The 25,904-nt window shown below is 44.0% G+C and overlaps 1 protein-coding gene and 1 pseudogene across 1 annotated transcript in view; one reads left to right on the top strand and one right to left on the bottom strand.

Moving 5' to 3' along the window:
• Positions 1–374: 374 nt before the first annotated feature.
• Rtf1 (RTF1 homolog, Paf1/RNA polymerase II complex component) overlaps positions 375–25,904 on the bottom strand; it is a 62,996-nt gene continuing 37,466 nt past the window's right edge. The window contains exons 7-18 of the mRNA XM_075961836.1: positions 15,906–16,041; positions 15,047–15,224; positions 11,040–11,122; positions 8,322–8,409; positions 8,119–8,226; positions 7,480–7,557; positions 6,845–6,966; positions 6,628–6,685; positions 5,446–5,523; positions 4,680–4,775; positions 2,691–2,802; positions 375–2,442 (exon numbers count right to left, since the gene is read on the bottom strand). Of these exons, the coding sequence (XP_075817951.1) occupies positions 2,336–2,442; positions 2,691–2,802; positions 4,680–4,775; positions 5,446–5,523; positions 6,628–6,685; positions 6,845–6,966; positions 7,480–7,557; positions 8,119–8,226; positions 8,322–8,409; positions 11,040–11,122; positions 15,047–15,224; positions 15,906–16,041 (1,244 nt within the window). The 3' untranslated portion in view covers positions 375–2,335. The remainder of the gene's footprint in view (positions 2,443–2,690; positions 2,803–4,679; positions 4,776–5,445; positions 5,524–6,627; positions 6,686–6,844; positions 6,967–7,479; positions 7,558–8,118; positions 8,227–8,321; positions 8,410–11,039; positions 11,123–15,046; positions 15,225–15,905; positions 16,042–25,904) is intronic.
• LOC142845031 (large ribosomal subunit protein uL23 pseudogene) lies at positions 20,619–21,144 on the top strand (annotated as a pseudogene).

The raw sequence follows: 25,904 nt of genomic DNA, 5'->3' as shown, positions 1-25,904 counted from the left end.
CTGCCCCTGCCAGAAATCAGACACCAGTTCTACAGACAGCATGACCTAAGCATCTGGATACTGTTACTTCTCAGAGCTGAGGAAAATGTAGACAACAGCTTTGGGTGCTACATCCTTCAACACTGAAGCGAAGTTGGGCTGCTGATGCTATCCAACAGCAGAAGAAGACCGACCCAGCGGGAAGCCCGGCTGCTCAGAGGTCCCCCACCTCGGCTGAGCCTGCAGGGGGATGCTCAGTGTTGTTGACTGGAAATCACCAGACGGTTACCTTTCAATCTTCTTTGGTGGGCTTTTCTCCCTGCCCTGTGCTCTGGCATCTCAGAACGAGGGTTTCAGCAGCTGCAGGCGGGTTGTGGCAAAGGGGCTACAGTGTGTGGCAGTTTTAATAAAAATTTTATTACACAGTCATAATGTCATCGACACTTGTCCAAATCCAAATGACACTAGATACAGATCTACACGTGGGCCAGGATGACTCCACAGAGTATACGTATTCTATGGTTGTATGTCCTTTAAATAAGAAGAAAAAGTCCAAGTCTGACCGCTAGAGTGCAGGTGGAGGTCAGGTCTGCGATCCCACATTTACACCACGGTCTGTAAAGAGCGTCAGCCGATGGACTCTTCAAGTACATATGATTGCAAGGAATCCATCGCGATCCTCTACCCAGCTCTGTGCCACAGCTACACCAGCTGGGGCACAGCCACATGGCTGATTCTACAGTCACACTTCTTCAAAACCATCTGCTGCTGCTTTTTAAAGAAGTAAAAATGTAAACTAAGATAAAGCAACACCGAGGTTTTACTCAACCATCAGAACTATTAAGTCCATTTTTGCTTAAATACTAAATACCATGATTTCCCATCATCCCTTCCTTATGCAGGAGCCGAGTGAAGCAGAGCAGAGCTCAGTCCTCCCTGTGTGGATCACAGCTCTCAGCTGTCTCTTTAGCCTAGGCTGGAGGGTATCATCAGCTGTACTTTGTTCTGAAAAGACTTGTTAAATGCCACTTTTATTTACGGTTGGAGCTTTACACCTGAGAATGATTATCAAGCAGTCAGCTTATCTCTTTCCAAACATTTCATAACGACACACACACCTCTTTGCTGGCTTCACCCTAGCTGCACAATATATATATATATATGCTTACCACACATATATGCACACACACACAGACACACACGGGCACGCACGCACCAATGCGCATGCTGGTAGCATTTGAAACCTACATCTTTTTGTGTTTGCTCTCCACATTCATGTTGAATTGTTTCTTTAAAAAAAAAACAAAACAAAACAAAGTGTTATTCTTGCCAGACATCAAATAGAGTCAACTAGGAGAAGACAGGTAGGTACACTGGGAGGGGACGGGACACACTACAGTCAATCAAGAAGTTACGGCTGTGCCTGTGAAATGTGCAAGACTCTTTGGCTAACCTCCCTGGGACCTGCCATGAGCTTCTTGCCCACCTACCTGGACAGAGCCTATGGGGCAAAGGGGATAGATGGGTGTTTCCTGTGGGGTAGGGCAGTGCTGGGGAAGAGGGGAGAAGTTACATAGCTACAGCAGTCAGGCCTGTTTAGTAAGAATCACATTTAATCAGTTTCTTTCTTGCAGTTTCAGATGCTCAAGTACAGCTCAAAAGAAAAAAAAAATCTGAAACAGCTATAGACCCATGACAGACAGATACAAAGAGTACTGCGTTTTACAAAATGATAAAAATCCACACACACTGCACCCACACACACGCACCCACACACACACACCCACACACACTCTCAAATTAGACCCCTCCCTCCCCATAAATGTACATTTTTTTTGGAAACTAAACTGTTTTCGAAAATCCCTCTTCCATGGGCACAGGAAGAAGGGAAAGATGAAGAGAGGAAAGAGGACGACAGATGCTCAGTCCCCACTCTCTCTGCAGGGGTTAGGTGCCATGTTCAAGGGTCAGGCCCAAGGCAGTCTGAAGAGGACACGGAAATGCTGCCACTGTTGCCACCAGGGGCTCTACAAGAACCCCAGCTCCACGGTAATACTGAACGTGCAGAGTGGCCAAACTGTGCTAGTTAAAAACCAAAAGCTGGTGGGGAGGGCAAACACAAATCTAAAGACGGGGAACAAAACCACCTTGGGTGGGGTGAGGGGGGGAGGGCTGATGGGAGATGGTGCAGACAAGGGTGGTCTATACAGCAAATGGTTTATATTACAATGACTGGCAGTTTAGAGTCTCTTCCCAGCTCCACTGCTGCTCCAGCCCAAAGAGGGCAAACTAGAGAAAAGAGGAAAGTCAGACCCTGATGGGGCATGCAGGGTTGGAAGCAGCAGGCTGGGAGTGCTCAAATAAGCCCCCGTCGTTTTTTGTAGTCTTCTAAGTTCAGAGATCTCCTTGGAGCTCCATCCTTGGCTGGTGGGGCCTTAGAGGTGATGGCCAAAGCTTTGGACTCTGGGAAAGAACAAATTGGCAAACTAAGGATCTATACAGACATTCTGATCTTGGCTTCCCTCTTTCAGGTAGCCTTGTTGACTGGAACCTGCTCTCCCAAGAAGGATCTGTGGCATATCTGACGTTGGCTCTATGGATCATGAAAAGCAGGCACCTCCTTTTCTTCCCCATAGTCAAGACTTCAAGCTGAGAGACCCACAAATTTATCTGGTCCTCAGTACCCCTTCCAAGTCCCAACACACACACACCTGAGCTCGGAACCTGTAAGTCAATCTTCACATCAAAATCATGGACTTTGAACAAATCTTCTGAGAGGTCACTGGCTGACTTAGAATTCAAATCTTTATCCTTTCCCTGACCCTGCAATGAGAAAAGGAAACATTTATGTTATAAAACATATATGCAAACAGAGAGGCTAGAAGGCTGCCTTGCCTCAGGGGTTAAGAGCACTTTCAGAGGACCTGGACTGAGTGCCCAGCACCCACATCAAAGGTCACACCCATACATAACTCCAGTTCCAGGGGTTCAGATGCCTTCTTCTGACCTCTATGGACACCAGGCACATCATGTGATAGACATACATAAATAGAGGTAAAACATTCATACACATAAAATAAATAAAATATAAATAGATTTAGAGAAACAGCAGTCAATGATGGTCAACGCTCTTGCTCAAGATCATATGCTTTTTATAATAAGCTCTCCCATCCGGGGCTGGAGAGATGGCACAGAGGTTAAGAACACTGACTGCTTTTCCCGAAGTCCTGAGTTCAATTCCCAGCAACCACATGGTGGCTCACAACCATCTGTAATGAGATCTGGTGCCCTCTTCTGGCCTGCAGGCATACACAGAACATTGTATACATAATAAATATTAAAAAAAGCTCTCCCATCTTTTTCAATGTACACACGTGTGTAACACACATGTGGACAATGAACTTGTGTGCGATCTTCAGAAATGCTATTTTCTCCTTCAGACAGGATCTCCCATTGGCCTTGAGCTCACCAATTAGACTAGGCCAGTGCCCAGCAGGTCCAGGAATCCCCTCTGCCTCCTCAGCACCGTGATGACAGATGTAAGCCACTGTTAGGCATTTTTACATAGGTTCTGGGATCGAACTCAAGTCTTCACGCTTTTGTACCAACAAGGCCATCTCACTAGCTCCCCCCTTGATATATTTTTTTTCTTAAAAACCAAAACAAACCAAACTATATATATATTCACATATCTACATATTTTACTTTATGTGTGGCACTGGTGAATGGAACCCAGTCCCTTGAGCTTGCCAGGCACACCCTCTCCAACGTAGCTCTAGGGCTCCTTTCAGACTGTTTCTCTCAGGGAGACCAGGAGAGGCCATGAACAAAGGGCCTTCTCTTTTGGAGCCTTTCTAGGCTTCAACGTGCAAAGGAGAAGGCAGACTTGTCTGTGGCATATGAATGGAAAGGGTAGGCTTAAGACAATAGGCCCCCTTCTAACCCAAGATTCATGGCATTCATGAGGTTAGTCAGGAAACATCTGAAATTGAAAACTACTTGCTTCATTCTGATGCATCAGCCTCACCCCCGCAGGGAGGCATAAGGAACAGGAGCCACCCAGTTTCAGGAAATGCTGGTATGCTGCACTAGGCGAGCACTCTGCCAGCTGAGCCATACCCCAGCTCCTATTTATTTCCTTTCTTTGAAACAGGTCTCATGAACTCAGGCTGGCCTTCAAACTCTTGAACTCCTGATCAAGAACAAGGGTTCCTTCACCTCCTGAGTACTCAGATTACAGGCATGCGCCACCACATCTGTAATCTCAGCACTTGGAAGAGGCAGAGGCAGAGGGTCTGCAAGCTCAGCCCAGCCAAGGCCACAGTAAGACTGCTTCAGAGAAAAGAAAAACAACTAAAGGAGCCTCTCCTGGGTTACCATTTCTGCCTTTATCTTACAAATGCCTGATCCTTACTTGCCCCTTGTTTCTTCTAATTATCCTATAAGATACACAAGACACAGTTTTCTGTGAGAGAAAATGTGCTGCAGAGTCTAGAAGTCAGTGGCCTGGGCAGTCAAGGTCTCATTAAGCAGTGGTTTAGAATCGATCACAATTCAGTGCAGTGCCTTCATTTGTGCACACCTGAAGAAAGAACTGCAAGCACAATGCACAGTCCTCCCTATACAAACATCAGGACGATACAAGGCTAGGTGGTCTCTGAGGTCCTAGCCAGCAGCCCAGCCCCACAGCTTCTACTTGCCTTGCTCATTTCCTTTGGAGCATCTGGCAATACTCCTGAACCGTATTTTGCATTTAGTTGGGCCAAAATGGCAGCCTGAACAGCTGGGTCTCTAGACTAGAAGAGAAAATACATAGATTATTTTAAAGAGAACTTAACATTCCGAGTCCCACGCCCAATTCTTTCCCCCTTACTCCATTAACATTATAAGTACTCATGGGTATCCACCAGCAGCTCAGTCGTTTCCCTCAAGTCAGCAGCAGAAAAGCACAATGAAAACCTACAAAACAGCCTGTCCAGGCCCCCATGCTAGCATACACAGGCTGTGTACACCCCTGTGTCTGCTAACCCAAAGTTCATAATGCTTCAATATCTAATAAAGGTATGATTAAATGCTACACAGGTGAAATATTCACACATTCAAAACAAATGCATTTCTTCTGTAGATCTGGGGCTTAGCCTCAAGATATCTTTATATACACTGCTAATAGTTCCAAGTTTAAATATGCCCAAGCTCTGAGATGTTTTTAGTCCCACGCATTATGGATCATACTAACATCTGCTGTACTGAAAACACACCCTGATACACAGGGTTAACTCCTAGGATTTCACTACCTGTTTGTCCTATAGCAAGATAAAAAAAGGAAGAATCCAGACCCAAGTTCAAGGCAAGCAAATCCCAGCTAGAAAAACATTATTTTTAACTTCTTTATTAATTTCCTAATGGAATTCATTTTATGTCCTAGAATCTAGGTCCCAACTAAAAACGTTCTCTTTGGGCACTCACATTGGACACGATGGTGGGCTTGCACTGCCGCCTCGTAAAGGGGTCCATCTGCTGGTTTTTCATGTTGTGACTTTCAGCCTAAAACAGAAAATATGCATTAGAGCTTCTCCCCCTCCTCTCATTTGTCCTAAGCTTACACATAAATAACATCTTTGCAAGGAACTAGGAAAAAATTCAAAAGCTGCCTGTCCTTTTCAGTGATAAAGCACTTGTCTAGCACACAAGGTTCAAGGCTGCACACTGCAGAACAAGAACAAAAACAAAACAACCCCCAACAGAATAGATGCTGGAGCAACAACCAACCCCCAACAGAACAGGTACAGGAGCAAGAACCAAACCTGCCACCAACAAAACAGATACAGGGATAACAACGCCCCCACCCCCCTCCAATAGATACATGCCCAAGAACAAAAACCTCTCCCTACAAAAAGAGATACAGGAGCAAGAACCCAACCTTCCCCAACAGAACAGATACCAGCACAAGAACCCAACCTTCCAACAGAACAGACGCAGGAGCAACAATCAACCCCACTCACCCACCTAACAAAATAGACATAGAAGTAGGACCCCCCCCCTCAACAGAATAGATATGGGAGCAACAACCTCAAAGATAAAAACAAATGTAAAGGCAGAACAGGCCAGAAAACCGTTACTCTGTATCATGTTAAATAAAATGTTTTGATCAGGTATGAAGCAGAGAGTGAACTCACGCTAAAAGTATATGTCATTTCAATAATTTAAATCCATGCATGGATAATGAACAAAAATATAAAAAATAATATACAAAAATTTTATTTTTAACCTAAATTATTTTGTTATCTGTGGGGAGACACATACCTGCCATGATTGTATGTGTGGAGGTCAAAGGATAAGTTTGTAGAGTTGGTTTTCCCCTTCCACCTCTATGTGGATTCTAGGGCTTGAATCCAGGGCACCCAGCTTGCATGGCAAGCATTTTTATCTGCTAAGCCATCTCACTAGTCCTCATTTCATTCTTTTGAAACAGAGTCTTATATAACCCAGACTGGCCTTGGACAGTAATGCAGCTGAGGCTGGCCTTGAACTACTGACCCTCCTAGTGCTATCTCCCAAGTGCTGGTATTACAGGTGTGTGCCATCATGCTGGACCGCCTACCATTTTACTAGAGTTTTTTAGTAATCCATGTGAAGTTTAAAACTCACCACTAGAGCCTTCTCAGACTCCACAATGTTCCACTCCCGATTCCGCTGGTTGATATAGCTACAAAGTAAGAGGGGTCAGTCAGTGGGCTGTGAGAGGGCTAGGGCAGCTTGGAACCTCGGCACCCCAGAAACCTGTGGGGTGTGTGAAGCATGGAACGGACAAGGCTACAGGCCGACCAAGGATAGGGTCCTTCCCAAAACAGGCGCACTGACACACCTAATAGCAGATATGTTCTTGGTCCGCTGGCGGTCCAGGGCTTCTGCCCGCTCCTCCAGCTCATTTAGCTGGTCTTGGATTTGTTTGGCTTTGTCCTGATCTCCCAGGTCCTCAGCCATGGCCTGTACACACAGAGACAGGTGAGCTTTTGGCTGTTGTTAGCTCTCTAATTACATATTTCATACAGCCCAGGTAAGGCACGTCACATGATGAACCAATGACAAGAAAGGTGAAGAAATAGTAAAAAAAAAAGTACTTGACAAAGTCAAGGTGTGTCTTTTTTTACATTAATTACTGGGCTCTAGAAGCCTAGATAGTAATGATGCAACATTAATTAACCTTAGACTATCGTCTGCCCACATGGTTAAACTTCCATAACTAGGTCCATCCTATCTTGATGGATGGAATGGAAAACCACCTGTCATAGTAACGTTCATAGTAAAACAAAGCAAAGACATCGGAAATAAGGAAAATGGAAAGACAAGATCAACTGCACTTACAGGAAGGAAAGCTGCTGGGGGGAGGAATGCAGAGCCCAGCACAGAGCCCAGCACGTTCTCCCCATCCTGCTCACTGACTTGGCATCAGAGAATGGACACGAGCGTGACTTTTCATCTTAACAAGATAGGTCCTACCTTTTCCTTTAGCAGCTGAGTCTTCTTCATAGCATAGTTTGGTGGAGCTTTTCTGAACCTTTCTTTCTCTTTTACAATCTGTACCAGAGAGGAGACACCAGCAGTGAGGCATTCCTAAACTACTTTTGTAGGCGGGCTAGGGGAGCCCATTTGGGAGGTAAGCTGCTAGTTAAAGGGGAACTGCTAATCCTATATATAGCAGTGTCACACCCCAGAGGGTGAGCAAATTCATTCCAAGGGATACTGTCTGTTTCCAGGGTCACGGAGATTCTTCTGGGACAGTATGAAGGAGCATGCATCAATATACAGCAGCAGCAGCAGCAGCACAAAGGCCTGGTATTGTAAGGCTAGCCACTGTCCAAGAGAACAGAGATCCAGGAATTTTACTGAAATATTTTGGAGAAAGAAAAGTCTAGAAGAAAAAGTCTAGGAGAATACACATCCTCATAGACTTGAGTCTATGTGGTCTCACTGTAGATGAGAATGTACAGGGAAGGCCGGATGAAGCATAAATAACAAGATAGCAATATTAAGCATCCCTTTAATTAATTTCACATATTACAGAAAATGTCAAGGCAAGCCTGACCTTCTCCAAAATGATTCTTAAAGAACCCAGGCCCTGGGATTCAGGTTTCTTACCTCCTCAATGTCCTGATCATTGAATTTATAATTGAGAGCATCTTTAATAGATAATTCCTTTTTATTGATTTCATCTAGAGTAGGCAACTGCATACCAGCCGAAAACATCTGGACCAACATGTGATTTAAAAAAAAAAGTTGTCAATTAAGGGATTTAGGAAAGAACATGTCCACAAACAGCTGCTGGCAGCCTAGCTACTTACCGCTTCTTTCCACTTCATGAATTCACTTTCCGTGAATTCCTGGTTTGACACAAACTCTAGGCGAAACACTCGTTGGTCACTGCCATGCCTACATAAAAGAGAGACAGCATCTCCAAGAATGTGCACGTTGATAACCAGACAAGCAACCCTAACAGACTGTGTATACTGCTTGTGTCTGTGGGTCTCTGAATTACCAAGGAGAGATAAAGCTGTACCACTAAAACAACCAGACCTAACTACTAAGCCCAGGCACAACACCAACTCCCAGGGGTCGTTTCAATGGGTAGCCAGGACTGAGCTTACAAAACTAACAGTGGAAACCGAGGACGCCTGGCAAGTACTTCAGAAGTCTATTTATCATAAAGCCCTCTAGAGCCCATCAGTATCAGTATGCACTCTGCACAGATTCTGGGATGAACTGAAGAAAAGTATTTCTACTGACCAGTGCTTGGCAAAGTTTGGGGACTCAATGCCATCCTCTTAAGAGATTTCTCTGGACACTGGCCCAACCAGCTCTTTTTTATTTCTTCTTCTTCTTCTTCTTTTTTTTTTTTTTTTTTTGGCTCCCAGTCGGGGATTTATTTCTTCTTTTTTTTTGTTTTTTTTTTTAAAAAAAAAATATTTATTTTTTATGTATACAATATTCTGTCTGTGTGTAAGCTTGAAGGCCAGAAGAGGGCGCAAGACCTCTTTACAGATGGTTGTGAGCCACCATGTGGTTGCTGGGAATTGAACTCAGGACCTTTGGAAGAGCAGGCAATGCTCTTAACCACTGAGCCATCACTCCAGCCCTATTTCTTCTTTTAAAAAAGAAAAAAGATTTAAAAAAATGTATATGTCCACAAGTATCTATGTGTGTGCCTGGGAAGCCAGAAGGAGTTGTAGGTGGTTATGAGCCACCATGAGGGTGCTGGAAACTGAATGCAACTCTCTAAAAGACCAGCAAGGACTCTTAATAACTGAGCCTTTCTCTCCAGCCCCTCAACCAGTTCTTACTAAAACAAAAATATTAAATCTCTCTGTGTGTGAACATGCCTATAATTGCAAGTGTCACAGAGGACAACTTGCAAGAGTCAGTTCCCTCCTTCCACGTGGGTTCCTAGGACTGAACTCTGGTCACCATCTTTGCAGCAAGTACCATTATTCTCTGATCCATCTTGCCAGCCCCCAAACTCTGCTTAAACCAAGTAGGGGGGATGAGGGGTGAGGATTTAGGAGGGAATGGAAAGACTGTGGTGACAGGAACTGGGCAAGGGGACAGCCCTATCTGTTACTTGCTATCTGCTACATGATCCTGGCAAACTTTTTATACCTTCTGACAGGGAGTCTTTAGAATTCTTAGGGTTCGTGAGGGAAGGGGCGCGGACTTGTGTGTTTGTCGTCTCCCTTTTCTTAAAGTCAAGGACAGGATCAGGTACGACAGAAATTCATTATGTGCTGAGTAGATGACATTCCAGTACCCCGAAGAAGAAAATTAGTCTGGAAAGCTGACCTTACTTGTCAGAGGTGAGGCTAGTTAAGAAAGCCAGGATCAGAAGGAAACAAGCCACACAGAAAATGTCTCTGCCTCTGGCAGGAGGGTTTTACAGACCTGGTTACTGTCCTTATGTACACCCCAACATATTGCAGCCTTCCTCCCTTTGAGGAGACAGTAACTTCTCTCCAGGAAACATAGACCCAAGCTTTCCTCTGTGTATTGTGGAGACCACAGTTAGTGCCCAATGCTACAAACACCATATTGGAGGCAACAACAGCGCAAGAAGCAGTCCATCTGCAGAGGGAGCTAACACTGCCACAGAAGGACCTCTTACGCCTGGGTGTGGTGGCACACACCATTATCCCAAGCCTTGGAAAGCTGAGGCAGGATTATGAGTTTGTGTCCAGCTTGGGTTATACAGCAAAACCTTGTCACAAGAAAGAAAGGGAAGAGGGGTGATGATGGAGGAGGGTCATCTGTCTATGTGTTACTTTCATTGGTTAATAAAGAAACTGCCTTGGCCCTTTAATAGAACAGAAAGTTAGGTAGGTGGAGTAAACAGAACAGGATGCTGGGTAGAAGGCAGTGAGGCTGTCGCCATGATTCTTCGACCCCAGAGGGATGTAGGCTTTCCCGGTAAGCCACCACCTCGTGGTTCTACACACATTAATAGAAATGGGTTAATCAAGATGTGAGAGTTAGCCAGTAAGAGGCTAGAGCTAATGGGCCAGGCAGTTTTTAAAAGAATACAATTTGGGTGCTGGAGAGATGGCTCAGTGGTTAAGAGCATTGCCTACTCATCTAAAGGTCCTGAGTTCAATTCCCAGCAACCACACGGTGGCTCACAACCATCTGTAATGAGATCTGGTGCCCTCTTCTGGCCTGCAAGCATGAATGTAGGCAGAATACTGTATCACAATAAATAAATAAATCTTTAAAAAAAAAAAAAGAATACAATTTGTGTGTTGTTATTTCGGGTGTAAAGCTAGCCATGCAGAGCCGGGTGGGAAGAAAAGCAGGCCTGCTCGCCTCCTCACTACAAATGGTGCCCATAGCTCCTTCTACAGGGTGAGGAGGATGAAGAGGGAGGACCTATTTCATTAGGTGACTCTAGGTGGCCTGGCATTCACCATGTATGCCAGGCTGGCCTTGAACTTGCAGTCATCATCCTGTTTCTGCCACTGTGCTAGGATTATAGATAGGGGTGTGTCTTCATGCCTGGCTCAGGAAGCGCCTCTTACCGTAGCTGCAGCCCTTTGTTTGTTCTGGTACCACCCAGCTGGTAAACTTTGGCAGTTTCCACAACACCCGTAATCTCAGCCACCTAAGAAAAAGAACAGATACCAGTAAAAAGCCTCTTCCAGAGCTTTCCACATCACTTTTTTGTCTCCACCCAGAGACTGAAGAGCTGTGAAAGAGGAGCCCACAGGGTTTCTCATGCTGAGAATGCAGATGGCTCAGGCCACTAAGCCTATGCTTAGGGCAAGCAAGGTGCAAGAAAAAAGGCAGTTAGTCCGGAGGGGCCCATTACAGAAACATCAAAGGTCAGTCCTTTTGCTTTTTTCATTGTTGCTGAGTGTTGAACATGCTAGGTAAGGGACCGACATTCCCAGCATCCCATCCTTAAAAAACAAAATTTACTTTCATTTATTCTGTGCATGTGCTTACATGCAGGCATATATGTGCCACGTTGTGGAGGCAAAAAGATAACTTGTGAATTTCAGTTCTGTTTTACTGTTGGTTCCAGGGAATAAAGTCAACTGTCAGGTTTGATTGTGCCTTTATGAACTGAACCATTTCATCCTGGCTAAATGAATGTTACTGCCAAGACGTATGTGGAGTTCAGATGACAACCCACAGTGGCTTCTCTCTTTCCACCATGTGGGTTCTGGGGATTGAACTCAGGCTATTAGGTCTGGTGACAAATGCCCTCATTCACTAAGCCACTCCCAAAGCCCCCTCCTTGCCTTTCTTTTGTCTTTTTCAAATGAGACAGGGTTTCACTATGTTGGCCAGGCTGCTCTTGAACTCCAGGCTCAAATCTCCTGGCTCTGTTCCCAAGCACTCAGTCCAGGTTTCTAGCACTGGACTACACCTGGCTCTTACTTATGGTGTGTGTGTATGTGTGTAAGAAAGTTTGGAGTTTGGCCTGGGCAGTAGTGGAGCACACCTTTATTCCTAGCAGTGGAAAGGCAGAGGCAAGCAGATCTTGGAGTTTGAGGTCAGTGCCTGGTCTATAAAGTGAGTTCCTAGATAGCCAGGGCTACACAGAGAAACCCTGTCTCGAAAAAACAGAACAAAACAAAACAAAGATAGAGAGAGAGAAAGAGAAAAGTTTGAGCTAGGGAGATGGATCAAAAGGCAAAACAGTTAAGTGCAAAGGCGTGACATCCCAAATTTGCTATCTAGAACCTATATATTAAGCCAGAAGTGAGCTGGGCTGGGGACACACACCTTTAATCCCAGCATCTGGGAGGCAAAGGCAGGTGGGTCTCTGAGTTTGAGACCAACCTGGTCTATAGAGCAAGTTCCAGGACAGCCAGGGATACACAGAGAAACCCTGTCTCACTTCACCCCATCCCCCCAAAGAAGGCAGATGTGGTGGAGCACATATGAAATCACAGAGCTTCCATGTGGAGAAGACAGCAGGGACAAAGACTTACCGGGAAGCTCAGAGCCAGCTGCCCTCCTAGAGTACACAGGGTAAGAAACAAGAGACAACACCTCAAAACAAGGTAAAAAGAAAGATCTGGCTTCTTAAAGTTTCCTTCAGACTTCTACACATGCACCACGGCACTTATAACAGCAATAGAGTGACAGACGGACAGACAGACAAAGCAGAACATGCTACTCGATGATGCAAGCCTGACAACCTCCCTGAACTGCACGTAACCATGAAAGAAGAGAACCAACTCCGAGACAGTCCTTGGGATTCTACATAGGATTCATCCCCAACATACACCTCACACACAGTAATGATAATTTTTTGCTTGTTTTTTGTTTTTCAAGACAGGAATTCTGTATAACATCCCTGGCTGTCCTGGAACTTGCTTTGTAGACCATTGCTGCTCTCAAACTCACAAAGATCCACATGTCTCTGCCTCTGAGTGCTGGGATTAAAGGTATGCGCCACCAGCCCAGCCAAGTAATTTTTTTTAAAGATTTTAAAATTTGTATGTGTTTGTGCTCATGTGGAGACAAGAAAGCCAGGTGTCCCGTCATTTTCTGCTTTATTTTTTGAGAGAAGGTCTTTCACTGAACAGGGAGACTGCTGTTCCAGTTGGACTGGCCAGTGAGCCCCTGGAACCTGCCTGTCTTTGGCCCTCAGCACATATGTAACATGAGGTTACATATGTGTACTGCCAAAACATGCTTTTGTATGGGTGCTGGGGACCTGGATGCAAGTCCCCCTGCTTATGCAGAAGCACTTCACCTAATAAGCTATGTCCCCAGCCTGAGCACCTAGTTCTTGAGTTAAGAAAAAAAATTTTTTTTTTCTTTTTCTTTTTTTGGCGTAGTCGGCAGGATTTTTTTTTTTTTTTTAAATTGAGACACCGTCTTGAATGTAGTTTAGGCCGCCCTTGAGCTCACTATGTAGCCCAAGGTGGTCTGAAACTCACTAAGTTTGTTCTTTTGCCTTAGTCTCTGAATGCAAATACTATGGGCATGTGCTGACATGTCTGGCTTACTGGATATTTCTATCGTTCAATGAGAAGAGCATGGAAGTGAGTTTCATGGGTACTAGTACTTATACAAGGAGAGAACCACATGGTTGTATGTGCCTTCAATTCCAACAATCCATGAGACCCTTGTCTCCAGGGGTAAGGGGAAGGAGATGGGGATGGGGTTGGGGTAGGGTGCCAGTTTGCTGGGCAGTGGTGACACATACCTTTAGTCCAGCACTTGGGAGGCAGAGGCAGGCAGATCTCTTGAGTTAGAGGCCAGTCTGGTCTACAGAGCAAGCTATAGGACAGCCAGGGTTACACAGAGAAACGCTATTTTTGGTGTGTGTGTGAGTATGTGTGAGTAGACTTCAAGGTCAGTGTGGACAATGTAGTAAGACCCAGTCTAAAAAATAAATAAGAAAAAGAAAACAGCTCGGTTCTAGCATCCAAACCACAGCTACAGTGCTGGGACACACAAGAACCAGGAGAACTGGAGTTACCTTATTTCTTTTCCCTAGGTCTAGAGGTGACTTGGCAACTTTGCATATAGAGAAAATTTCATTCACTTATTTCTCAAATGAACAAAACTTCTATATAAGTCTGAATAACTATGTCATGAGTGTCCTTCCCCCTTTCACGCTGAAAGGGGAAGATAAAATGATTCTGAATTCAAGCAGCCAGTTCTGGGGCTCCCAAGCACCCTTTCAGTTAACTGTGAATGATTCTCACTGTAGTATGAGCTGCCCGCCTACCATCCAGTTTTTCTTCTGCTAATCTGGATCCTAAGTGTGCCCCAAAGGCCCATGTGCTGAAGTCTTACTTTGGGTTTGCAATACTGGGAGGTGGTAGAAACCACTGGGAGGTTCTGCTGACTTCTTTTTGTGTTATTGTTGTTGTTTTTTGAGACAAGGTTTCTCCGAGTAGCTCTGGCTGCTCTGGAACTCACTCTGTAGACCTGGCTGTCCTTGAACTCAGAGATCTGCCTGCCTCTGCCTCCCCAGGGCTGGGATCAAAGGTACGCAGTACCACTGTCTATCCTGAGGATAAAGATTTATTTATTATGTATACAGTGTTCTGTCTGTCTGCATGCTTGCTGGCCAGAAGAGGGCACCAGATGTCATTACAGACGGCTGTGAGCCACCATGTGGTTGCTGGGAATTGAACTCAGGACCTCTGGAAGAGCAGTCAGTGCTCTCAACCTCTGAGCCATCTCTCTAGCCCCCCTCCCTCAGGATCTTAATAGCACTGGTAGAACTAGAATTTCCTCTGCAGACTAGACTGGCTTGTGGAAATTCTCTTGCCTCTGTCTCTCAAGTGCTAGGATTATAGGCCTATGCTACCATACCTCGCCATTTCTGTTCTTGAGACAGGGTCTCCCTCTGTAGCCTAGGCTGGCTTCAAACTCACAGCAATCTTCAAACCAGCCTCCCAAGTGCGTGGGCTACTTTTTCTAGTTATAAGGGAAGCTGACTAATACAGTCAAATGGTGGCATAAGAATAACAGATTTGTTCAGAAGCTCCCACTCCCAGTAGACAATCATTATATTTAAAATATGCAGAATTGTCCAGGGAAGAATACCAACCCGGTAAACTGGCTTGCTATTATGGTTTCCGATGCCAATCCGCACAAAACAGCCTGTGACAGTTTTAGCAAAGAAGGGCATGTGACACCAGCGTTCTAGCTTATGCCTTGATAACCGAACTCGATTCAACTCCTCAGGTAAGGAGACTGGCTGTGACTTTGGAGGGATTTCTTCTTTCCTGTGAGAAACAAAGAATAGTTAGTACTCACTGTAAAACCATCAGAAAGACAGACATCAAATTCTTAATACTTATTCAACGCGATCAACTTAGCAGACGCAACAAAGGAATGGAAAAGAACTACAGCCTATAGTTGTGTGCATATCCATAAGCCCTGACTGACACTTCATCCCAGCAGAGAAGCTGCAGGCCAGTTTGAGGTGATATGCAGTCAGTTCCTATCTGCCAGCCCCAGGGAAAATGTCCAGGGGATGCAGCCAGGAGCCAGAGGCAGGAAAATGAATGCAGAATTCAGGATACTGAATCAAGCCAAAGATGCAACCCCTACACCTACACTAAGCTTCTCTTTTCAAGAACTCTCCTGTGACAGCTAATCTCAGTTGTCAACTTGACACAACCTGGGAAAAGGAACACAAACATAGAGGACTGTCTTAATCAGAATGGTCTGGGCCATGTCTACGGGCCCAGGCTAGTGTGGGCAGTGCCAGCCCTGGGCAGGTGGTCCTGGGTTCTATGAGAAAGCTGGCTGGGCAAGAGCCAGACTGAGCAAGGCATAAGCAGCATTTTCTTGTTGGTTTCTGCTTCAAGCTCTTGCCTTGGCTTCCCTTAAAGATGGAACCTTTAATATGAAATATACTTTCATCCCACTTATCCTGATAGAGGAGAACAGACACAGCTTACTCTTCTTCCTCGTCAGACGATGACGTTCGGGACGAGCGGTCTGATTTCTCACTGGACTTGTCATCATCTTCCTCCTCCTCATCATCGGAGTAGACCTCACTTGTTTTCAATGGTTGTTTTTTGGCAAGGAGCTCAGCTAGAACAAAAGAGGAAACATTTACCTATGCACTCCCCACAGACAAGAAAACGACTCATCTTTCACCTTTGAAAAGAACTGGAACACAGAAAAAAAAAACCTGAGCAGACAGTCTACCCTTCCTAGACTGTTCTGTGATAACTTGAGCCATACTCAGGTAAACAAACCATAGTTAAACATTCAGGCACCAAGAGACAGACCAAAAAAAAAGATATATAGAAAGAAAATTAGATTGTTATAAGGTGGGAGGAATAGTTAGCAATCATACTGACATTCTCCAATCCTCCCCATATATTGGTGATTGAAACCAGGGACCCTGACATGCAAGTGTTCTTCTTGTGAGCTATACATTCAGCCCCTATTTTCCTTAAGAAAAGGCTTCCAGTTACTTCATGTATGTATGTTTGTATGAGGAAGTCAGAGGACAACATGCAGGAGTCAGGCCTCCCCTTCTACCATGTGGATTTGAGGAACTGAACTTGGGTTGTCAGTCTTGGGGGCAAATGCCTTTGACATGTTGATCTGTCTAAGTTAGACAGGAAAGAAGGAAAAAAACATTATCTTTTCTCTCTCTCTCTCTCTCTCTCTCTCTCGCTCTCGCTCTCGCTCTCGCTCTCACTCTCACTCTTCCCCTCTCTCAATCCATTATGCGCAGGCACCCAAGGAGGACAAGAGTTGTCAGATCCGCTGGAGTTACAGGTATTTGAGAATCTCCTGACTTCGTCTGATAGAAGAGCACCAAGCACTCTTAACCACTGACTCATTCTACCAGCACTGCTTGGCTTCAGACACAATCTCACTATGTAGTCTAGGCTATCTTTGAATTCAAATTCTCCTGGTCAGGTGCATCTCTATGAGTTTAAGACCAGCCTGGTCTACAAAGAGCATTCCAGGACTGCCAGGACTACACAGAGATAGAGAAAAAAAATCTCCCATTTTAGTCTGGATCAGAAGCTTTCATCACTACTGGGCCATTTACCATTACCTTTCTAGAGTTTAAGGAAAGCTTTATTTTGAATCTGTAGAACTATGTAATGACAGAAGAATGACAGCAAACTCGGTGACCACAAATGGGAGTACCACTCAATCACTCATGCCACTTCCACTTCAGTAAAGCTGTGAAAAATGAGTTCAAAAGTACCAAAAAAAAAAAAAAAAAAAAAGAGAGAGAGAGAGAGAGAGAGAGAGAGAGAGGCTAGAGAGATGGCTCCTGATTAAAAATTCCTACTCCTCTTCCAGAGGACCCGATTCAGGTCCAGCACCCACATGAGGAGGCTCACAACCACCTCTAATTTTAGCTCCAGAAGAACTGGTACCCTCTTCTGGCATCATCGCACACACGCACGCACACACACACACACATAATTAAAAAAGGAAGAGAGACTCTAGTGCTTTCTGGATGATAAGGTGAGTTTTAAAGGGTCAACCGGCAAACACGGCAGGCTTCTGATTTAGTGTACTGTTTCAACTACTTAGCTGCCCAGCATGAAGGTGGTCCTGACCAGCAGGCAAACAAAAATGAATGCTGATTTATTTTAAGGAAGTTTTTCCTCTTGGTGATGGAGACTGCCTTGTGAATGCTGTTACTCCCCCTAGTTGGCAATGAAATTTAATTCACAAAAGATGGTAGTCTCTAGCAGCTATGTAAAAGAAAGGCAGTAGAGCCTGATGTAGTGGTTGGTACTTTCTATACCCCCAGTTACTTAGGAAGCTGAGTCAGGAGGAAGTTGAGTTCAAGGCTAGTGTGGGCAATTCAGTAAAATCCTGTCTCAAAACAAAAATATTCAGAATGGGGAAGTAGCTCAAAACTTGTTTGCCACCAAGCCTGACAACCTGAGTTTGATCCCCAGAATTCACATGGTGGAAGAAGAGAACCAACTCTCAAAAGATGTCTTTTGAATTCCATATATGTGCTCCCAAATATACAAACACAAAATAAATAAGAATAAAAAGTTCTCATATACATACATGCAGGACGCTTCTTTGTCTAGTACTTAAAAACCTAAACAGCAACCAAAAATCCACCCTAAACCTCAAACCAGGAAAAATTTCTAGAATACAAAACTAACACAGCAACAAGGAAGAAAGGCATGCATGCATATATATTATGATGCTACCTACTGATTGTTGATAGAAGAAAGCATGTGCATCTGTCTTTATGTTTACCAAAAAAGAAGAAAGGAAATACACAGAGAAAGAGAGGCCTGATATATTTAAACTGGCTTTGAACTTGCCATGTGGACAATGATAACCTCAGACTTCTGATTCTACTGCTTCAACTATCCCAAGCCAAATGCCAGGATTAGAGGTGTGCCATCATGCCTGGTTAGTACTTGCTGGGGATCAAACCCAGGGCTTTGTGCATTGCTAGCAAAACTCCTACCAACTGAGTGATACTCCATCCCTTTGGTATATATAAGAAACGTTTAAGTGATGCTCACTATGGGAAGGGGCATGGCATCAAGTAGAAGGACATGGAAGCTGAACTTCCCTTAATATACCTTGTAGGACATTACAAAATATATCTTCATTCCCTTTCCTGGCACACAACTCCTAAAATTCATGGCATCTTCAAAGTGATAGTGCTTTTAGTATGCTAATGAGTTGACTGGTGGCTGCAAGCCCATAGGTAGCTTCAGGACAGGGTCTGGTCCCTGGAAAGACCAAGGCAGTATTAGAGAGCTGAGATGCAGATTCTCCAAGGAGAGGAAAGGGCTGAAGGTTAAGCAGATTACCAATTACCAACGATTTACTCAACTTTCCTATGTAATGAAGCCTCAAAAACAAAACAAAAATCAAAAACCTTCCATGGGACAGGATATGGAAGGCTGGGTAGTTGAACCAATGGAAGTTCCTGGACGGTGGCCTGTCCAGAGAGAGGGGTGAGTTTCCTTGCAAATGTCCCATCCTATGAATCATTTCAGTTGTATCCTTTGTAATAATCCTTTATAATAAACTGATAATATAACTAGGCCGGATGGTATAAATACCTGTAATCCTAACACAGGTTAGAGGTGGAGACACAAGGACTACAAATTCAAGGTCAACTATAACTACATAGAATTTGAAGCCAGGCTAAGCTATATAAGACCTTGTCTCAAACAAAAACAAACAAACCTAACTATGCCTGAATCCTGTGCAACACTGTAGCAAATTAACTGAATGCAAAAGGAAGCAGGATGAGGACCACAGCTAAGAAGTACTGAAAAAAGAGCCTGGACATTCATGGGAGGACTGAGTCCTCAGCTTGTGGACAAACAGTGTCAGCTCAGCACTTGAATTCAATTATAGGACATTTAGTTAGTGTCTGATATAGAATCAGTTGTTAGTTTGTCAGTGGAAGAAATTCTCAACTAGAGATCACAGAAGTTTGGTGTTGACTGTTGTTAAATAAGCACACAATAAAACTAAATTTAGGGAGCCGGGCGGTGGTGGCACATGCCTTTAATCTCAGCACTCGGGAGGCAGAGGCAGGCGGATCTCTGTGAGTTCGAGACCAGCCTGGTCTACAAGAGCTAGTTCCAGGACAGGCTCCAAAACCACAGAAAAACCCTGTCTCGAAAAACCAAAAAAAAAAAAAAAAAAAACTAAATTTGGGGATTGAAGAGATGGATCCTTAAATCCTTAAGAGCACTGGTTGCTCTTGCACAGGACCCTGGTTAGTTCCTAGTTCCCACACAGTAGGTCACACCCACCTCTAGTCTAGTTCTAAGGGATCTGATGTCCACTTCTGACCTCTGTGGGCACCAGGTGCACAGATATGCATATAGAAAAAACACACATACATATAAAATAAATTAAAGAAACTGAGTTTCTGTTTGTTTTTTTCTTCTTTACCTACAGATGTTTATTAGAAATTTTGAATTTGGAACCATGGATTTTATATTTTATATATTCTTTTTAAGATTTGTTTATTATGTATATAACATTCTGTCTCCATGTATGCCCGCACGCCAGAAGAGGGCACCAAATCTCATTATAGATGGTTGTGAGCCACCAAGTGGTTGCTGGGAATTGAACTTAGGACCTCTGGAAGAGCAGCCAGTGCTCTTAACCACTGAGCCATCATCTCTCCAGCCCTATATTTTAAATATTCACAAAACAAAGTAATAATTTAAAGGTTATTTCTAAATATCAACAGCAAGATGAAACAAAATATTCATTTGATCAATAAGCACACAGAAAGAAACTGTAATGAGTAACTTAAAAAAAAAAAAGATTTGAATCTGATATAATACAAGCTTATAGCCCTAGCACTTGTAGGGTGGTCTGGGTTGGGAGACTTTACCCCGAAGAGCTTACCAAATGTCATAAAGATCCAAGCTTAGGCTGTGGAATAATCCTTTTGTACACTGTGAAGATTTTATTTTTTTAATAAAAGAAGCTAACTGGCCAATGGCTGAACAGGACAAGGTTAGATGGGAGAGTCAAACTGAAAATGCTGGGAGAAAGAAGGGCAGGGCTGAGGAGTAACCAGCAGACAGAGAGAAACAAGATGGGCATGCCATACTGTGAAAAGGTACCAATCCACGTGGCAAAGCATAGATAAGAAATGTGGGTTAGCCCTTTTCGTCAAGATGGCGCCGAAAGCGAAGAAGGAAGCTCCTACCCTTCCCAAAGCCGAAGCTAAAGCGAAGGCCTTGAAAGCCAAGAAGGCAGTGCTGAAAGGCGTCCACAGCCACAAAAAGAAGAAGATCCGCACATCGCCCACCTTTCGGCGTCCCAAGACCCTGCGGCTACGAAGGCAACCTAAATACCCCTGGAAGAGCGCGCCCAGGAGGAACAAGCTTGACCACTATGCCATCATCAAATTCCCCCTGACCACCGAGTCAGCCATGAAGAAGATAGAAGACAACAACACACTTGTGTTCATTGTGGACGTCAAGGCCAACAAGCACCAGATCAAACAGGCTGTGAAGAAACTCTATGACATCGATGTGGCCAAAGTCAACACCCTCATAAGGCCCGATGGAGAGAAGAAGGCGTATGTTCGGTTGGCTCCTGATTATGATGCTCTGGATGTTGCCAACAAGATTGGAATCATCTAAACTGAGCCCAGCCGGCTAATTCTAAATATACACTTTTTCACCATAAAAAAAAAAAAAGAAATATGGGTTAGCTGAGAAGGGGTGGACATGCCTTTAATCCTAGCACTCATGAGGCAGAGGCAGGCGGATTTCTGTGAGTTTGAGGCCAGCCTGGTCTACAGAGCTAGTTCTAGGACAGCTAGGGCTATTACAGAGAAACCCCATCTCAAAAATTCAAAAAAAGAAAGAAAAAAAATGAGTTATTGTAAAATGTCAAGAGTTAGCTAGTAATAAGCCTGAGCTATTGGCTGAGCATTTACAATTAAGTATCTGAGTAATTATTTGGAAGTGACTACGGCACAGGAACACTGCCTACAAGTTCAGATCCATGGACTCTACATACAAAGCCGGGTATGGGGTCATATACTTGTAATCCCAGCATAGAAAAGACAGTATGCGTGCGTGCATGCATGTAAATGTATGTGCAGCATATGTGTGTGCCTGATGTGTATCACACAATACAGCAGTTCTCAGAGGTCAGAAGATGGTATTGGGTCTCTTAAAACCGGAATTACAGGTAGTTGTGAGCCACTGTATAGATGCTCAGAATCAAACACAGGTCTCTAGAAGAGCGGCCAGTGCTCCTAAGTGTTGAGCGAGTTCTCCAGTCTCGATTAAACATTTTTTTTTCTAAAGAATAACAAGTCGGGCGGTGGTGGCACACCTCTTTAGTTCCAGTACTTGGCAAGCAGAGGCAGGTGGATCTCCGTGAGTTCAAGGCCAGCCTGGTCTACAAATTGAGCTCCAGAACAGCCAGGATTGTTATGCAGAGAAATTTTATCTTGAAAAGCCAAGGGGGGAAATGTGGGCAAATGTGCCTTCAATAATGGATGTTGGGAAAACTCAATAACAATATAAAGAAAGAAAATATACTAATTGGCCCCTTTATGCCATATATTAAAATTAGCTGAAGATGGATCAAAGACCTAAATGTAAGAACTGAACTACAAAAAACTCTTTGAAGAAACCACTGGGGATCAAACTGGATCTGGCAAAGATTTTTTGGCCATGACATGAAAAGCTCATACACACAAAAGAGACATCAGCTGGGTGTGGTGGTGCACACCTTTAATCTCAGTATTTGTGAGCCAGAAGCAGGCTGATCTCTGTGAGTTTGAGGCCAGTCTGATCTACACAGTGAGCTTCAGGAGAGCAACCACTACAAAGAGAGAACCTGCCTTAAAAAGAAAGAAAAAGAAAAAAAAAACGAGTATGGTGGTGTACACCTTTAATCCCAGCACTCGGGAGGCAGAGGCAGGAAGATCTCTGTGAGTTCAAGGCCAGCCTGGTCTACAAAAGAGAGTTCTAGGACAGCCAGGGCTACACAGAGAAATCCTGTCTCAAAGAAACAAGAAAAAAGTATCTTTTTTTTCTTCTCTTCCTCCCTTTCTTTTCTTTTCTCTTTTCTTTTCTTTTCTTTTCTTTTTTTTTTTTTTTTTGAGATGAGGGTCTTGCTATGTTACCCAACCTAGTTTCAAACTCCTGGGCTCGAGCCATTTTCCTACATCAGCTTCTTAAGTTGTTAGGAAGATGGGCATGTTGCCACCATGACTAGTTTCTCTGATTTTTGTTTTTGTTTGTTGGCTTGTTTTTGCAAAAAGGGTTTCTCTGTGTAGCCTTGGCTATCCTGGACCTCACTCTGTAGACCAGGCTGACCTTGAACTCAGAGAGCTGCCTGCCTCTGTCTACCGAGTGCACTTTCATGCCTAGCTCGTTTCTTTGATTTTTAAAAAATTATTTTATTTTATATGTATGGCTGTTTTGTCTAAATGTACATTCATGTACCATACACATGTCTGGCCAGAAGAGGACACTAGATTCCCTGGAAGTGGTGTTACAATAGTTGGAGGCAGTCATGTGGATGCTGGGAATTGAACCCAGGTCCTCTGGAAGAGCAGCCAGTGCTCTTAACTGCTGAGCCATCTCCCCAGCCCTATGTCTAACTCCTTGATGCTATCCTTAAAAAACAAATAAATGAACCCAAATCCTAGCTATGTACACTGAAAAGGCACAATAATGAAAAAAAATCAGTAGAATGAACATTTTTCTTTCCAGACACTAGTCTCTCTAACTTCCTCAGCAGAAATGGCTAATTCCAAATCTATCAAGCAATAAAGTATATAGACCGGAGGGGTTGGGGGCACCCTAAGGATGTGGCTTAATATCAGAAACCATGGCTGGCATGCCTAAAACCCTAGGTTCTATTCCCAGCAACTACCACTCCTGAAGAACTAAAGGTATAGGCTGTGGTCAGTGATACAACACCTGCCTAAGATGTACAACGTCCCCAGTCAGTCTTGACTTGAGCAGGAAAAGAGAAAGAAAAAAGAATTATGCATGATTGCAAACCATCATGGGGAGTTTAGCTGCACTCCCTGTAAAAGGATTACCCTAGCTGGGCTTGTTGACTATTTCCACCCCCTCAGGAAAGGGGGGGGCACAAGACCCTCACCAGAATAGCCAGCAGATCCCTACCACTAGCTGTATATAACGTTGTCCTAACTGCCCCTTCAGGGAGGGGTAGAGTGTGGGGTGGGGACCAGAAGAGTGGGGCTGCTCCACCTATGCAGGGAAGCCCTCGTCTCTGCTGGATATAGCTTTTGGAAGGAGGAGCACTCAAACCCCTGTAAGTAACACCTCACCCATTTTGATGCTTATTCTTGGTTGTCAACTTGACTACATCTGAAATTAAAACAGAAAAATAGCTGGGCACACCTGTGAGAGGTTTTTTGCTTAATTGGATCATTTGAAGTGAGAAGATCCATTTCTAATCTGGTTCTTTGAGGTGGGAAGACCTGCCTCCAATGTGGGCCATACCTTCTGCTGGAACCTATATAAAGGTCACGGAAGACGAAAGCTCTCTCTTTTTGCCTGCTTCCTCCCACCCTTGCTAGCAAGTCCATTCCTACATTAGCATTAAAGCATTCTTCTTTAGGATTCTGATGTATATTGAAAACCAGCTAAGACATTCAGCCTTGTGGAATAAACGATTACTGGATTCTTGAATCTTCCGTACATTGCAGCCATTGTTAGATTAGCTGGACCAAAGCCTGTAAGTCATTCTAATAAAACCCCCATATATATTATTTATTTAACATAGATATCAGAAAGAGAGAGAGAATCATTCTCTAAGTTCTGTTCTCTTAGAGAACCCTGACAACCATGTTTGTAGGGAAGCCTAATAAATTCACTGATTCTCCAGAGTGAACTCTGGTGGGATCACGCCTCCATAGGACCTTGGGAGGAAGAGACGTTGCCTATCTCTCTTCCTGGGAAGAATTTTACCAACAAAGGGAAAAGGAAGGGTTTGGAGAAAGGAGTGTTGGGGTTGTCAAGGGTCCATAACTGGTTGACTAACTGAATATGAAGAATAACAGCTATACCAGATTAAAACAAAACATGGATAAGTACACATAAATATTAAGAATAAATCCACAAATAAATAAATAAAATCCTGGGGCTGGAGAGATGGTTTGGGGTTAAGAGCACTATCTACTTTTCCAGAGGTCTTCCCAGCAATCACATGGTGGCTCACAACCATCTATAATGAGATCTGGTGCCCTCTTCTGGCCTGCAGGCATTTCTGCATGCAGAACACTGAATATGTGATAAATAAATCTTAAAAATAAACAAATAGATAAAAAGGTAGGTAGACAGACAGACAAATCCCTATAACTGGTCCATGTGTAGAGATTAAGAATACAGAATGCCCAGTCCTGGGCATCTATATCATACCCTTTCCTTTCAAGGTTCAGGGGATCTTCTACTGTGTGCAGAGGCCAAGAGGGCATCAGAGTCCTCAGAGCTAGAGTTTTAGTTGTCTGCAAGATGTCTGGCTTGTTATGCGGATGCTGAGATGCAAACTACACTTCTTTATGATTGTACAGGATGCACTCTTAACCACTGCAGCATCCATCCAGCCCTGCATTGTGCTAGAGAATGTATGTGTTTATGGTATAGAAGTTATGTGAGAGGTTGGAGAGATGGCTCAGCAGTTAAGAATACTTGGTGCTCTTGCAGGAGACCTGGGTTCAGTTCCCAGCCCCCACAGGGTGGCTTGCCGACTGTATTTCCAGTTTCCGGGGAGTTAATGCCATTATGGCTTCCTACAGTATGACACACATGTGGAACAAACACACACACAGGCAAAACAGTCAGACATAGTCTTGAAATAATTTTTTTAAATTTATTTATTATGTATACATATATACAATATTTTATGTCTGCAGGTCAGAAGAGGGCACCAGACCTCATTACAGATGGTTGTGAGCCACCATGTGGTTGCTGGGAATTGAACTCAGGACCTTTGGGAAAGCAGGCAATGCTCTTAATTACTGAGCCATCTCTCCAGCCCTTGAAATAAATTTTTAAGCTAAAAAAAAAAAGTTTTAACAGGGTACAGTGGCAAATGCCTTTCTTTAATGCTAGTACATGGGAGGCACAGGCAGGCAGATCTTTGCTAAGGACAGCCTGATCTGCACAGCAAGTTCCAAGCCAGCCAGCGCTACACAGTAAAACCTTATCTCAAAAACAAAAGACAGGGGGCTGGAGAGATGGCTCAGCTATTAAGAGTACTAGTTGTGAGCCTTACATAAGAAGAAGAGGAGGGACTGTACCAGCCAGGGAAGTCATAATGGGGGAAACCCAGAGACGGCTGACCTCATGGTCACTGGATCAACAGTCAAGGAACTGGCATGATACCAACTTAGGCCTTCTGCATGTGCGTGACAACTGTGTAGCTTGGCCCCTTAGTAAGGTTTCTAACAGTGAGAGCAG

Source organism: Microtus pennsylvanicus, chromosome 2 (assembly GCF_037038515.1).
Source record: "Microtus pennsylvanicus isolate mMicPen1 chromosome 2, mMicPen1.hap1, whole genome shotgun sequence".
Lineage (NCBI taxonomy): Eukaryota > Metazoa > Chordata > Mammalia > Rodentia > Cricetidae > Microtus > Microtus pennsylvanicus.
Note: the sequence above shows the minus strand (reverse complement) of the source record. Positions and strands in the feature narration are given on the sequence as shown.